Source organism: Argopecten irradians, chromosome 10 (assembly GCF_041381155.1).
Source record: "Argopecten irradians isolate NY chromosome 10, Ai_NY, whole genome shotgun sequence".
In the NCBI taxonomy this organism is placed as follows: Eukaryota; Metazoa; Mollusca; class Bivalvia; order Pectinida; family Pectinidae; genus Argopecten; species Argopecten irradians.
In genome coordinates, this window is record NC_091143.1 from 6,930,514 (window position 1) to 6,947,114 (window position 16,601).

Below are 16,601 nucleotides of genomic sequence, written 5' to 3' on the forward strand. Positions count from 1 at the left end.
AGTCATGTTCTATTGGTATCTATGATTACATAAAGTCATGTTCTATTGGTATCTATGATTACATAAAGTCATGTTCTATTTTTATCTATGATTACATAAAGTCATGTTCTATTGGTATCTATGTTACATAAAGTCATGTTCTATTGGTATCCATGGTAACATAAAATTATGTTCAATTGGTATCCATGGTTACATAAAATTAAGTTCTATTGGTATCCATGGTTACATAAAATCATGTTCTATTGATGTCCATGGTTACATAAAGTCATCTTCTTCTATCTATGATTACATAAAGATGTTCTATTGGTGTCCATGGTTACATAAAGTCATGTTCTATTGGTATCTATGATTACATAAAGACTGTTCTATTGTATCCATGGTTTCATTAAGCTTTGTTCTATTGGTATCCATGGTTACATAAAATCATGTTCTATTCTATTGGTATGTTCTATGGTATCTATGATTACATAAAGACTGTTCTATTGGTATCCATGGTTTCATTAAGTTACATAAAGTTGTTCTATTGGTATCCATGATTACATAAAATCATGTTCTATTGGTGTCCATGGTTACATAAAGTCATGTTCTATTGGTATCTACGATTACATAAGGACTGTTCTATTGGTGTCCATGGTTACATAAAGTCATGTTCTATTGGTATCCATGGTTACATAAAGTCATGTTCTATTGGTATCTATGATTACATAAAGTCATGTTCTATTGGTATCCATGGTTACATAAAATCATGTTCTATTGGTATTCATGGTTACATAAAGTCATCTTCTATTGGTATCTATGATTACATAAAGTCATGTTCTATTGGTATCTATGATTACATAAAGAGTGTTCTATTGGTATCATGGTTACATAAAGTCACGTTCTATTGGTATCCATGGTTACATAAAGTCATGTTCTATTGGTATCCATGGTAACATAAATTATGTTCTATTGGTATCCATGGTTACATAAAATCATGTTCTATTGATGTCCATGGTTACATAAAGTCATCTTCTATTGGTATCCAAGGTTACATAAAGGCTGTTTGTCTGTTCTATTGGTATCCATGGTTACATAAAGTCATGTTCTATTGGTATCTATGATTACATAAAGACTGTTCTATTGGTGTCCATGGTTACATAAAGTCATGTTCTATTGGTATCCATGGTTACATAAAGTCATGTTCTATTGGTATCTATGATTACATAAAGACTGTTCTATTGGTGTCCATGGTTACATAAAAATCATGTTCTATTGGTATCCATGGTTACATAAAACATGTTCTATTGGTTCCATGGTTACTAGTCATTCTATGGTATCTATGATTACATAAAGACTGTTCTATTGGTGTCCATGGTTACATAAAGTCATGTTCTATTGGTATCATGTTACATAAAGTCATGTTCTATTGTATCCATGGTTACATAAAATCATGTTCTATTGGTATCCATGGTTACATAAAGTCATGTTCTATTGGTATCATGATTACATAAAGACTGTTCTATTGGTGTCCATGGTTACATAAAGTCATGTTCTATTGGTATCCATGGTTACATAAAGTCATGTTCTATTGGTATCTATGATTACATAAAGTCACTGTTCTATTGGTATCCATGGTTACATAAAGTCATGTTCTATTGGTATCCATGGTTACATAAAGTCATGTTCTATTGGTATCTATGATTACATAAAGTCATGTTCTATTGGTATCCATGGTTACATAAAATCATGTTCTATTGGTATCCATGGTTACATAAAGTCATCTTCTATTGGTATCTATGATTACATAAAGTCATGTTCTATTGGTATCTATGATTACATAAAGACTGTTCTATTGGTATCCATGGTTACATAAAGTCACGTTCTATTGGTATCCATGGTTACATAAAGTCATCTTCTATTGGTATCTATGATTACATAAAGTCACGTTCTATTGGTATCTATGATTACATAAAGTCACGTTCTATTGGTATCTATGATTACATAAAGTCACGTTCTATTGGTATCCATGGTTACATAAAGTCACGTTCTATTGGTATCCAAGGTTACATAAAGTCATGTTCTATTGGTATCTATGATTACATAAAGACTGTTCTATTGGTATCCATGGTTTCATTAAGCTTTGTTCTATTGGTATCCATGGTTATATAAAGCCATGGTCTAGTGGTATCCATAGTTACATAAAGTCATGTAGCCATAGTATGTGATAGTGAAAACCATTGTGTTAGATATTTGATGGTTTCTTTATTTTTCCACAGCTGTCAGAATGGAATAAGAATGACGACAAGCTACTAAAGGCTGTGGAACTAGGGGACATGAACAAAGTGGACTCCATCCTACAGAAAAAGGCCATGGTTCCCACAAAACTGGGTCCCAAGGGGCTCTCTGTGTAAGTAGCTAAAGAACAAGATCCATTTACTATCAACAAAGTTATTTAAATGCATCACAGTCCATATAACATTGAAAGATTTAAGCTGCAATAACCTCAGTCAGAATTTAGTCTTCAGTGCAAAACACCCTTTTATTATTATGCAAAATATTCATAACATGGCGATAGATTAATGAAACTGGGTCTCCAGGCGCTGTCAGTTATACATACAGAAAAACGTCAAGACATGTAGATATAGACATGATTCAATTTGCTGATAGAATTCTGAAGTTTATATTTATCAAAGGGTTGAAGATGTTATAACATAAGACGACATTTGTCTCAATCATAGCCCCCAAAGGTGCTGCCTCATCAGTTACCACAACATGATATTAACAGGAGTTCCCAAGTCTCTCACACCGTTATGTCGCGATTCATTAAAACGAGGTCTATTCAAAGTTTGAACCTATACATCTTATAGGTTTCACTTCCACATCTATTCAAACATCTATTCAAATTTCTCACAGGGTGTTGATGGCTTTGAATGTCAATTCAATGTGACCTACATCTGCCAGGACACGCTTGTGAACAAATGTTTTACTCAATGATTGATTTGTATTTGTAAAACATTTTTATAGCCTTTCTAACCTTATTTACTGGGGATATGCAAAGAAAACAGAGTCTTAACACATCATGACTTGACACTTTTTGAAATACATGGAAGTGTATGAGATGAAATTGAGATAGAGCTGTAACTTTGTGTACGGAAAGGCTACAGTATGGTGGAATGAGAGATATACTATGGTACAGGTCCACCTCCCCGCCCCTAATACCACTCCTTCCTCTCTGTAGGGGCTCTTCTAGGGGGTCAATCACCTTTAGCCCTCTCCCCCTACAATAACATTGCTCCTCGTTCCCAGATATATAGGCCACATACCTGTAAATAGCCTAATAGCTGCGACTTATTACAGTGTAATTGTTATTAAATCTGTACTTAGTGTTTCTGGGAAATGATCTTACAGTTTTTTTCTTTCATGATGTGATTATATATTTAAGTAAAACAGTTGTGTAACCAAGATCTCCACCTGTTTGTAAACAATGATCGTGTTCAGCAGTGAACCAAGAGGAAAACCTAACACGAATATTAGATAAGTGGCTCTTACATAGTCTGTATGTTATACTAGATCAAAGAAAGTCTTTACCTGGAGGAAATAATCTGGTGTGAACATTTTCTAGTTTGGATTGTCATTATCCACTGTAAAAAGATTGTTTATAAAACATCTTAAGGTATCCTCGTCTGATTTAGTTTGAATAGCAAGCTCTAAACCCTGTTATATGTGGGTGGTCAACAATGTTTTAAAGGTCAAAGGTCATACTTTGATCCTGTTTAAAGTAAAAAGCTTGCTTACATCTATAAGGATATTATGCCAAATTAATGCTTGATATATGTAGCCAGACATTCAGTCCTGTAACATCATATGGTTTGATGATTATTGGGTCAAGGTCAAAGTTTAAAGATCACATAAAATTTTGACCATGACAAATTCTTCAAATCTAGGACAATACACAGCATAAGTTGGAAAGTCTCCACTCACATTTCATATCATCACCATGTATATATCCACTGTATACATGTATTTACAATTCTTACAGATACAGTGTTAGTACTTACATAAATGTAGTAAGTCGTGAAGTGCAGAGTACGTGAAACAAATTTGGATGATGAACTAGTACACCCTTGATTAGAAATTTGTTTATGTCAGTATAAACTTAAAAAGTCACAACTTAAATAATAATGCTAATATCTCCAAGATGTTCAATTAATAAATAGATGAATGTGATTGAATTTAGCTTGACGACTTTCAATTACCTACTCTAGTAAGATCTAAAAGACAACTGTTTTAGAACCTTCAATTTGAGACTATTTTAATTGACCTTGTTTTGCTGATGACCTCAACTGACTCTAACTTTTACATGATTTCCATCGACTTCGGTTTTGGTAATGACCTCTTCTTACCTCTTGTCTAGAGATGACCTTCATTGACCTGTTTGTACAATAGACCTCCACTGAATTCCTTTTGTGGATGACCTTGATTGACCTTTGTTGATTGGTGACCTCCTTTGACCTCATTTTTCTAGGTTACCTCAAATGATCCCTGTTATGTAGATCTATACTTATCTTGATCACCTCTATGTTTTACAGTTTCCATGTAGCCTGTGCTGCAGGGAGGACTCAGATTGTTGAACTGTTCCTGGGTTATGGTGCTGATGCTAATATAAAAACCATACAAGGTAAATTTCATGAAATCTGTTATAAATTACATCTGTGATAGAATGGTTTTTGATATCATGTTTAATTTCCCTATGTTTATGAACATTGAAATTATTTACTTCAAAGTGTCTTTCCCAAACAAAATTTTATTTTAAATTGACACAAATTATTAAATTTTTGAAGGTCAAAAAATAACTTTGGCTATGGAGAGGATATGTGTTTGAGTGTTTGATGCAAACCAGGAAATTGAGTTACACTTTTACACAAAGAAAGTGAAACATGTCAAGTATTTTTTCACCACAAACTGCAGAACTGATAACATAAAGTGTAGAAATCAAGTGTCTTTTCCTCTCAAACAATTAAAGTCGGGAGAAAGTTGTTGATTTATAGTGACCCTTTAACAGGACTGATGTGTAAACCAGTTCCTTTGTTGATAACATACTTGTGGTGAGCCATATGAGTGTGTCTAAGTCCTTGAGTCAAGTACTTTTTAAGATTCTGCTTGTGTCAAGTATGTTATGATGATGATGAAGTAACTGAACTGTTGTTAGTAAATGCGACCACCTGTTGAGTCAATCTGCAACATGGCCCAGTAGGTATGATGCAGTTTACTGTTATTTAATCCTATGTTTTATTCAAGGTCATTATTATGTTGTAAAGTTTGAATTAATATATGATAAGGATGTATGGACACCTGATGTACGGGGGAAGTTGGTGGGGAAGAGTGAAGAGGGATGGGTGTGTAGGGAGTCAGAGGTGAAGTAGGGCCATGTCGTGTTTGTAGGAGGGGATGTTAAGGAGAATAGGGGAAGATGGAGTAAAGGATGTTTGACACATGTTTGTATTGATAGTGTCAATGTTCACACTCTTTTTATAGAGTTGTTTAGATGGACTAAAAAGGGAAGTTGGTGCAGAATGACTTGCATCCTGCCAGACACGCGACGTCACGGCACATGCGACGTTACAGTAGACTTTTAGATCGGTGCATCAGTATATTGATCTGGTTGGATTAGTTTAAGTGGATAAAGTGTATTATATCAGGCATCTCGGTTAATGGTGAAAGCATACCATTTTATGTTTCCTTCCAGTCTTGGTCTGAGGTTAAAATCGTATTTATAAAGGCAGACGGTCGCAGATGTTGATGCTTAATGTTAGTGCTGCATCAGTGTGGCTATTTGATATGTCTGCAGCGTGCTTATAATGAAAGATGCACTTTATTATCTCTTAGTTTTAGCAATTGATTTATAACATCTATAAGATTATAATATCTGCTGAGATAATCAAGATTTTTATGCCATTTTTATTTTAGAAACATCGCCCTTACAGTTAGCAGCCGGCAATGGGAGAGCTGACATTGTCCAACGTCTTATACAGGTAACCTCACAATGAGAGTAAAATCAGAAGGAGAATAATACACATAGCTGCAGGTCCAAAGCGTATACTTTTGGTATGCAAATAAAAGTTCAAATTAAAAGTACATGCTTAAATATGTTAGTCAGAAAGTTTTGTATCTGCTAAGGATACTCCTAAAGTCTGAAAGATGGACTTCAACTTTGAATAAGAATCCAATGAAGTGCGAAGGTTATACACAAACTAATAATTTACATTTCCATTGCACAGTACCTAGTTCAAACTACCGAGCCTAATGCATGTGATGTCAATAAAGTTATGACATCATAACTGAAATATTTTAAATGAAGCTTCTGATTTTTAACCGGTGTCTATCCTCTGTCCAGATTTACTCTGGAGTCTGAAAGATGGACTGCAACTTTGAATAAGAATCCAATGAAGTGCGAAGGTTATACACAAACTGATAATTTACATTTCCATTGCACAGTACCTAGTTCAAACTACCGAACCTAATGCATGTGATGTCAATAAACTGAAATATTTTAAATGAAGCTTCTGATTTTTAACCGGTGTCTATCCTCTGTCCAGATTTACTCTGACATTGAAAAAAAAATGTAACTTATAAATAAAATTTTATGAACTGTAATATCCTTCATTTTCAACCAATCTGCAATCTTTTAGGTCTGTGATTTTCTTAAATACTTCATTTCTAAATTGGTCTTTATCAACTGATCAAACAAACACACCAATTTCCTGTTCAAATTCGACTGATCGCCGCGATACATGATTGGGAGCAGACGGCACTATAATGTCAGAGTTACACTGACAAAATGACAACTGATGTATCGGGAATGTTTAGGATAATTTGTGTAGTTTACATCCTTAGGTTTCTGCCCCAGCTGACACAAGGTGCATCTGTTGATAAAATGCAGTTTATTCTGTTGACAAAATGTCAAAACACTGATATACAATACTTATCATTATACTGTATCGGAATAGAGCACTCGGGACGTTAAATGTCACACATTTACCAATTTATGCACAGATGTTGTCTTTCGAATCCACGTGCCTGCAATTTGGGTAAATGATTTATCTAGAGACATTTGATGGTTTAATATCATGAAATTACACATTAGATAAAGCATTTCCTGTGATTCTTGTTATATCCTTTGGACAGATAGACATTACAGCAGTATCAAAGTTTTGTTTTACTTTCAAAACATTTAAATGATAAACTGAGCAACCAATCGGTACTGAAAATTAAAGTAAAACTATCTAAAGGAAAAATTAAATACTTGGAATGTCTGTCTAGAATATGAATTACAACAAAACAATCATTAGCCATGCATTTGCTTCATTGTTTCAATTCTTTATTGAAATTGCAATAAGAAGCAAACTATAGCAAACTCCTTGTAAGGTATGTGTATTTGGTTGATGCCTTTAAATAGTATGTAAACTGTGGTTTTGATACTTCAGGCGAGAGTGGACATCGAGGACACGGATAAAAACGAGACATCAGCACTACATCATGCCTGTATGGGGATGCACGTAAACTGTGTACAGGTACTTCTCCACCACAAGGCAGACGTCAGTGTAGGGGACAAGGTAAGGGTCAAAGGTCAAGGGTCATTAACTAAAAGGCAGGGATAGAGGTCCTAGGGTTTATAATTGTAAGGTAGGGTCAAAGGTCATAGCATCATAGTTATAAGACAAGGTCAAAGGTCAAGGTACGATTAGCGTCATAGTTATAAGGCAAGGTCAAAGGTAAGGTCAATGCTAACAGTCTCATAACAATTGATTGTTTTATTTCTGTAGAATTACATCATCAATTGATGAAATTTCTTTTATTATAAAGTATAAAATTATTGTATAAAATAATAATTTTATACCAAAGGAGTGGACTCTCTTATTATTGTGTTTGTTTTAGCATAGGAATATGGTCTCTTGTATTAGGCTTACTAAAAGCTATTTCAGTGAAATCTTACTGTATATTACACAGACGGACAAGACACCTTTGTTTTATGCTTCACACAATGGCGACGTACAGATCTGTAAGGAGTTACTGGACCGAGGAGCAGACGTTAACCGATGTGATACTTCTAATATGTGAGTATTGAAACTCTCCACCATAACATGGGTCGTAGTTTTCTCCCTTACAAATACTTATCTCCTTTACAAATACCTTATAATTGATTATTTCCACAGCAATTTTACAGAAATTGAAAATACGAATCTGATTTAATATTGACTGGCTACACGCTAGTTATCTTTCTTACTGTAGTGCTGCGGTATCAATGTAAGTGGTACCATATATCAATTGTGTAATGTAATGTACAATATGGGGGTTTTGAGAGCCCAAAATGACGTGGGTAAAGTACCATTTAAAGTCAATTGTGACGTCATCTTTCGACATAAATTTTGTGACGTCATAATCACCGGAAGGTGGGACTAATCGATGGTAAATTGTACTTTACAAAACACCGTATTGTTGACTCCCACAAGGAACGATATTGTCAATCATCCGGCAACAATTTTATTAAACCTTATTTTAGAAAAGTTTGAAAGCATATTGATAAAGAATTGTATAGAAAGTCCAATGATGGATTATTAATGTTGATATGATATGAGAGTTATCTCCCTTCCAGAACACCTCTTATGGCAGCTGCAAAACAAGGTCACAAAGAAGTGTGCGAACTACTGTTGAGGAAAGGGGCTGATCCTGAGGCTACAGACATACAGGGTAAGGGGTAGGAGGAGAGGGACTGACCCCGGGGCTACAGACATACAGGGTAAGGGGTAGGGGGGAGAGGGGCTGACCCCAAGGCTACAGACGTACAGGGTAAGGAGTAAGGGGGCGAGAGGGGCTGATTCTGGGGCTACAGACATACAGGGTAAGGGGTAGAGGGGAGAGGGACTGACCCCAGGGCTACAGACATACAGGGTAAGGGGTAGGGGGGAGGGACTGACCCCGGGGCTACAGACATACAGGATAAGGGGTAGGGGGAGAGGGACTGACCCCGGGGCTACAGACATACAGGGTAAGGGGGAGAGGGACTAACCCCAGGGCTACAGACATACAGGGTAAGGTGTAGGGGGGAGAGGGGCTGACCCAAGGGCTGCAGACGTACAGGGTAAGTAGTAGGTGAGAAGGGCTGACCCTGGGCTACAGACATAGAGGTTAAGGGGTAGGAGGAGAGGGACTGACCCTGGGGCTACAGATATACAGGGTAAGGGATAAGGGGGAGAGAGAGGCTGATCCTGAGGCTACAGACATGCAGAGTAAGGGGTAGGAGGAGAGAGGCTGACACTTGGGCTACAGATATACAGGGTAAGGGGTTGGGGGAGAGTGTCTGACCCCAGGGCTACAGACATACAGAGTAAGGTCTAGGGGGGAGAATGGCTGACCCCGGGGCTACAGATATACAGGGTAAGGGAGAGGGGGGAGAGGGGCTGTCCCTGGGGCTACAGACGTACAGGGAAAGGGATAGGGGGAGAGAAGCTGACCCCGGGGCTACAGATATACAGGGTAAGGGGTATGGGGGAGTGGGGCTGACACCGGGGCTATAATATACAGGGTAAGGGGTTGGGGGAGAAGGGCTGACCCTGGGGCTACAGACGTACAGGATAAGGGGTAGGGGGGAGAATGGCTGACCCTGGGGCTACAGATATACAGGGTAAGGGGTAGGGGGAGAGGGGCTGCCCCTGGGGCTACAGACGTACAGGGAAAGAGATAGGAGAAGAGGGGCTGACCCTGGGGCTACAGACGTACAGGGTAAGAGGTAGGGAGGAGAGGGGCTGACCCAGGGGATACAGATGTACAGGGTAAGGGGTAATCTTAATATGAACAAAAGAAAAAGGTATATTATTTACAGAAATATCCTTAAAGCAATGATAAAGAAATTAAATCATAGCTCTGAAAATATTTCAAGAAATATGGTATATAAAGATCCTGTGTCTGATACAAGGAACTTTGACATCTGTTGTTGATATTCCACCATCATGATATCTATTTCGTTGATCAGTACACAAAAAATTGTTGTTTTTCAGGAAGGAAAGCCCTTCAGTATGCTATAGATGCCAAACACAATGACCTTGAAGAAGTGTTTAGTAAAGCACCTACGCGAGCCTCCTGGGATCTTACCTCATCAAAGCCTGCCAATGGTATGACTAGGTCAAACTTAAGGATTGTATGTTATAAACCAATTGTATTACACTTACAGTTAGATTGTATCAGGGGCTGTGGTGGTCAAGTGCTTAAGATGTCCTGACATGTCACCACTAACTCTATACCTCTGGGTCACAAGGTCAAATCCCATATAGGGCATTTACCAAGGTACTGATTGCTGGTCGGTGTGTATTCTCCTGGTACTCCGGCTTTCCTCCACCATCAATCCAGGCACCTTCTTGAATGACCCAGGCTGTTAATAGGACTTGCATCATTTTAACACAAACCAAGGATTGTCTATTAGAGTATATCAGTATATTTGATCTGGTGAGGGAATTGTTATGACAATATATTTGGTACTCTAAGAAATGGATCCAACGATGATGATTTGTACCATTTTGTTATCAGGTCCATCCAGTAGTACTGCTGTTGAGGTGATAGAAACACCTACATCGGAGATGCCCGAGGCTGATCAGGTGAGCGTCAACACAATCAGGGGAGGTAACTCTGTGTATCGTTGTAGTTATTGTCTCCCCTTTGTCCAGGTAGACATTTGCTGTTTCTATTGGTCCTTCTAACTAATACTTTTGCCATAACATCAAAATCTCAATGAAACTAAAATTTAATAAAACTTGGAATGCACACTCACTGTTCTAAGTCTCTGTACGTATTTCTCTTTAAACTTTATATAAATGCATTTTTCCCCACAAAGTAACTATATATGGTACTCTGTACTGATTTGCTTATCTGTCGTTCGCTGAAAGTTTGTTTTTATAAAACTGAATTAACTATATTTTTTTAATTTTGACCAGGTGGATGCTGTAGCCCAGTTTATACCTGCCAACACACCTGAGTTTGATAGAAAACTTTCTAACGATGTGTCACCTAATAATCAGCCAGTACCACATGTGAGGATAAGAGATAGGGACACAACACAATGATTTCAGCCAATCTGTTTTCTTGTTACACCTGGCTCATTGATCATGGACTTAGCATAAACTTAAGATTTTAATTAGCCAATGAAAAATACTTCTTTTAAAACTCATTTGTGATTGGCTTAGTAGTAATTCAACAAGACAGTTTTAGACTAATTGAGAAAGTGATGGAGGGGTTTGGACCAGATATACTGCCGTCTGAAATATTAATTTATGATTCATATTGTAACTTTTTTTTTTCAAAGGTCTGAATTAATTTTAACAATTTTAAGCATTGTCACTTTTGACTAGATATGTATTTGATCTATTTATAGCCAAGAAGTACAATACCAGCAGAGAATCCTCCTGAAGTAAACCCTGTTGATCAGCGGGCTCAGGAAGCCTACAAGGTATGTTATAAAGATGTCTGCAGGTAGTTATATAGCTAGTTTATAGGTATAATAACAGGTAGATTTACAGATAGTCTAATTCACAGGTAGATTTACAGGTGTAATACATGTAGATTTATAGGTGTAATACAGGTAGTCTTATTTACAGGTACATTTACAGGTGTAATACAGGTAGTCTAATTTACAGGTAGATTTACAGGTGTAATTCAGGTGTTCTAATTGACAGGTAGGATTTACAGGTATAATACAGGTAGTCTAATTTACAGGTAGATTTACAGGTAGTCTAATTTACAGGTAGATTTACAGGTGTAATACAGGTATTCTCATTTACAGGAAAATTTACAGGTAGTCTAATTTACAGGTAGATTTACAGGTGTAATTTTTTGTTAGTCTAATTTACAGGTAGATTTACAGGTGTAATTCAGGTAGTCTAATTTACAGTTAGATTTACAGGTGTTATGTATGTAGTCTAATGTACAGGTAGATTTACAGGTAGTCTAATTTAAAGGTTGATTTACAGATGTAATATAGGTAGTCTAATTTACAGATAGATTTATAGGTGTAATACAGGTAGTCTAATTTACAGGTATATTTACAGGTGCAATACAGGTAGTCTAATTTACTGGTAGATTTACAAGTGTAATACAGGTAGTCTAATTTACAGATAGATTTATAGGTGTAATACAGGTAGTCTAATTTACAGGTATATTTACAGGTGTAATACAGGTAGTCTAATTTACTGGAAGATTTACAAGTGTAATACAGGTAGTCTAATTTACAGGTAGATTTATAGGTGTAATACAGGTAGTCTAATTTACAGGTAGATTTATAGGTGTAATACAGGTAGTCTAATTTACTGGTAGATTTACAAGTGTAATACAGGTAGTCTAATTTACAGGTAGATTTATAGGTGTAATACAGGTAGTCTAATTTACTGGTAGATTTACAAGTGTAATACAGGTAGTCTAATTTACAGATAGATTTATAGGTGTAATACAGGTAGTCTAATTTACAGGTAGATTTACAGGTGTAATACGGTAGTCTAATTTTAATAATTTATAGGTAGTAATTTACAGATAGTCTAATTTTAAATTTTAGTATTTAATACCGTGTTAATATACAGGTTAGGATTATAACAGTGTTGTACAGTGATTGAGATTTCTAGGTAGATTTACAGGTAGTCTTAATGATATAGGTAGATTTTAGGGGGTAATAATTATGATATTAGGTGCCTGACTTTTTTTCTTCAAAGGGAGATAATCCTGGTGAGGTAAGGAGATATTTAACCAGTACGCGTTGTTGCACGGTTGAGGTCCTCTCCCCGATCTCCCTCTGTTTTGTCTCAACAGTGTGGTCTGTTTTGACCCTAATCTAGAACAGGTAGATTTACAGGTGTAATACAGGTAATCTTATATACAGGTAGATTTAAAGATATTTTGTTGGTAATCTGATTTGCAGACTTCATATACTTTCAGCTTTTTAGTTACCATCAATTGATTTACTTCATGTTATTTACCTACTTTCTCAAAATCAAATTGATTTCTTAGTATTTCTATATACCAAGTGTACAATATATATTAATTATAGGTGAACTGATTACTGAAATACTGTAGATATATCTGCTTACCAGAATATTGTAGATAAAATGACAGGTTTGTGTGTGATAGGTGTAACAGGTGTAATAGATATAATATAGATGTATAGACAGATGTCTGATGATTGGCTTAGGTAGACTACAGCCTTAGCTCTGTGGTATACAGAAACATAAGTAGGCATGTCCAGTAGATTGTCCGTTAATGTTTGAGGTGTAAACAAACAGAGCCCATTGGTGGATGGTTGTTTTTGGTTTGATTGACCAGTTTGGTGTCGGGGTTTTACGTTCAACACATAGTTTCTTTTTATTTATTTAACATTTATGGTACATGGAAACTTGCATGATATTAGGTGCCTGACTTTTTTTCTTCAAAGGGAGATAATCCTGGTGAGGTAAGGAGATATTTAACCAGTACGCGTTGTTGCACGGTTGAGGTCCCTCCCCCGATCTCCCTCTGTTTTGTCTGGGTCACAGTGTGGTGGCCTATTGTCTGATACATAACATGATGATCCTGACCAGCTATAGACTGTTCATCATTTATAACTGTACATAACATGAATCCTGACCAGCTATAGACTGTTCATCATTATAACTGTACATAACATGATCCTGACCAGCTATAAAGACTGTTCATCATTATAACTGTACATAACATGATCCTGACCAGCTATAGACTGTTCATCATCATTATAACTGTACATAACATGATTCTGACCAGCTAATAGAGACTGTTCATCATTATAACTGTACATAACATGATCCTGACCAGCTATAGGGACTGTTCATCATTATAACTGTACATAACATGATTCTGACCCAGCTATAGAGACTGTTCATCATTATAACTGTACCATAACATGATCCTGACCAGCTATAGACTGTTCATCATTATAACTGTACATAACATGATCCTGACCAGCTATAGAGGACTGTTCATCATTATAACTGTACATAACATGATCCTGACCAGCTATAGACTGTTCGATCATTATAACTGTACATAACATGATCCTGACCAGCTATATGACTGTTTCATCATTATAACTGTACATAACATTGATCCTGACCAGCTATAGACTGTTCATCATTATAACTGTACATAACATGATCCTGACCAGCTATAGACTGTACATAACATGATCCTGACCAGCTATAGACTGTTCATCATTATAACTGTACATATAACTGTACACATGATCCTGATAGACTGTTCATCATTATAACTGTACATAACATGATGACCAGACCTATAGACTGTTCATCATTATAACTGTACATAACATGATCCTGACCAGCTATAGACTGTTCATCATTATTAACTGTACAATAACCATGATCCTGACCAGCTATAGGGACTGATTTCATCATTATAACTGTACATAACAGCTGACCAGCTATAGACTGTTCATCATTATAACTGTACATAACATGATCCTGACCAGCTATAGACTGTTCATCATTATAACTGTACATAACATGATCCTGACCAGCTATAGACTGTTCATCATTATAACTGTACATAACATGATCCTGACCAGCTATAGACTGTTCATCATTATAACTGTACATAACATGATCCTGACCAGCTATAGACTGTTCATCATTATAACTGTACATAACATGATCCTGACCAGCTATAGACTGTTCATCATTATAACTGTACATAACATGATCCTGACCAGCTATAGACTGTTCATCATTATAACTGTACATAACATGATCCTGACCAGCTATAGACTGTTCATCATTATAACTGTACATAACATGATCCTGACCAGCTATAGACTGTTCATCATTATAACTGTACATAACATGATCCTGACCAGCTATAGACTGTTCATCATTATAACTGTACATAACATGATCCTGACCAGCTATAGACTGTTCATCATTTATAACTGTACATAACATGATCCTGACCAGCTATAGACTGTTCATCATTATAACTGTACATAACATGATCCTGACCAGCTATAGACTGTTCATCATTATAACTGTACATAACATGATCCTGACCAGCTATAGACTGTTCATCATTATAACTGTACATAACATGATCCTGACCAGCTATAGACTGTTCATCATTATAACTGTACATAACATGATCCTGACCAGCTATAGACTGTTCATCATTATAACTGTACATAACATGATCCTGACCAGCTATAGACTGTTCATCATTATAACTGTACATAACATGATCCTGACCAGCTATAGACTGTTCATCATTATAACTGTACATAACATGATCCTGACCAGCTATAGACTGTTCATCATTATAACTGTACATAACATGATCCTGACCAGCTATAGACTGTTCATCATTATAACTGTACATAACATGATCCTGACCAGCTATAAGACTGTTCATCATTATTCATACAATGACATCATTCATAACTGTACATAACATGATCCTGACCAGCTATAGACTGTTCATCATTAATTACATAACATGACTGCCAGCTATAGACTGTTCATCATTATAACTGTACATAACATGATCCTGACCAGCTATAGACTGTTCATCATTATAACTGTACATAACATGATCCTGACCAGCTATAGAGACTGTTCATCATTATAAACTGTACATAACATGATCCTGACCAGCTATAGACTGTTCATCATTATAACTGTACATAACATGATCCCTGACCAGCTATAGACTGTTCATCATTATATAACTGTACATACAACATGATCCTGACCAGCTATAGACTGTTCATCATTATAACTGTACATAACATGATCCTGACCAGCTATAGACTGTTCATCATTATAACTGTACATAACATGATCCTGACCAGCTATGGACTGTTCATCATTATAACTGTACATAACATGATCCTGACCAGCTATAGACTGTTCATCATTATAACTGTACATAACATGATCCTGACCAGCTATAGACTGTTCATCATTATAACTGTACATAACATGATCCTGACCAGCTATAGACTGTTCATCATTATAACTGTACATAACATGATCCTGACCAGCTATGGACTGTTCATCATTATAACTGTACATAACATGATCCTGACCAGCTATAGACTGTTCATCATTATAACTGTACATAACATGATCCTGACCAGCTATAGACTGTTCATCATTATAACTGTACATAACATGATCCTGACCAGCTATAGACTGTTCATCATTATAACTGTACATAACATGATCCTGACCAGCTATAGACTGTTCATCATTATAACTGTACATAACATGATCCTGACCAGCTATAGACTGTTCATCATTATAACTGTACATAACATGATCCTGACCAGCTATAGACTGTTCATCATTATAACTGTACATAACATGATCCTGACCAGCTATAGACTGTTCATCATTATAACTGTACATAACATGATCCTGACCATCTATAGACTGTTCATCATTATAACTGTACATAACATGATCCTGACCAGCTATAGACTGTTCATCATTATAACTGTACATAACATGATCCTGACCAGCTATAGACTGTTCATCATTATAACTGTACATAACATGATCCTGACCAGC

At 36.3% G+C, this 16,601-nt stretch overlaps 1 protein-coding gene across 10 annotated transcripts in view; it reads left to right on the forward strand.

Annotated features, from left to right (window-relative positions):
• Positions 1-16,601, forward strand: part of LOC138333004 (ankycorbin-like) — a 64,732-nt gene that overhangs the window by 35,088 nt on the left and 13,043 nt on the right. For 8 of the 10 annotated variants that reach the window (XM_069281094.1, XM_069281093.1, XM_069281095.1 and 5 more), the window contains 11 exons: positions 2,256-2,386; positions 4,569-4,657; positions 5,947-6,011; positions 7,464-7,592; positions 7,987-8,093; positions 8,633-8,727; positions 10,035-10,148; positions 10,561-10,628; positions 10,965-11,060; positions 11,402-11,476; positions 12,729-12,746. In XM_069281094.1, coding sequence (XP_069137195.1) covers positions 2,256-2,386; positions 4,569-4,657; positions 5,947-6,011; positions 7,464-7,592; positions 7,987-8,093; positions 8,633-8,727; positions 10,035-10,148; positions 10,561-10,628; positions 10,965-11,060; positions 11,402-11,476; positions 12,729-12,746 — 987 coding nt within the window. Of the gene's footprint in view, positions 1-2,255; positions 2,387-4,568; positions 4,658-5,946; positions 6,012-7,463; positions 7,593-7,986; positions 8,094-8,632; positions 8,728-10,034; positions 10,149-10,560; positions 10,629-10,964; positions 11,061-11,401; positions 11,477-12,728; positions 12,747-13,444; positions 13,463-16,601 lie in introns of all 10 variants that reach the window. The other 2 variants (XM_069281096.1, XM_069281103.1) reach the window with 2 other exon arrangements.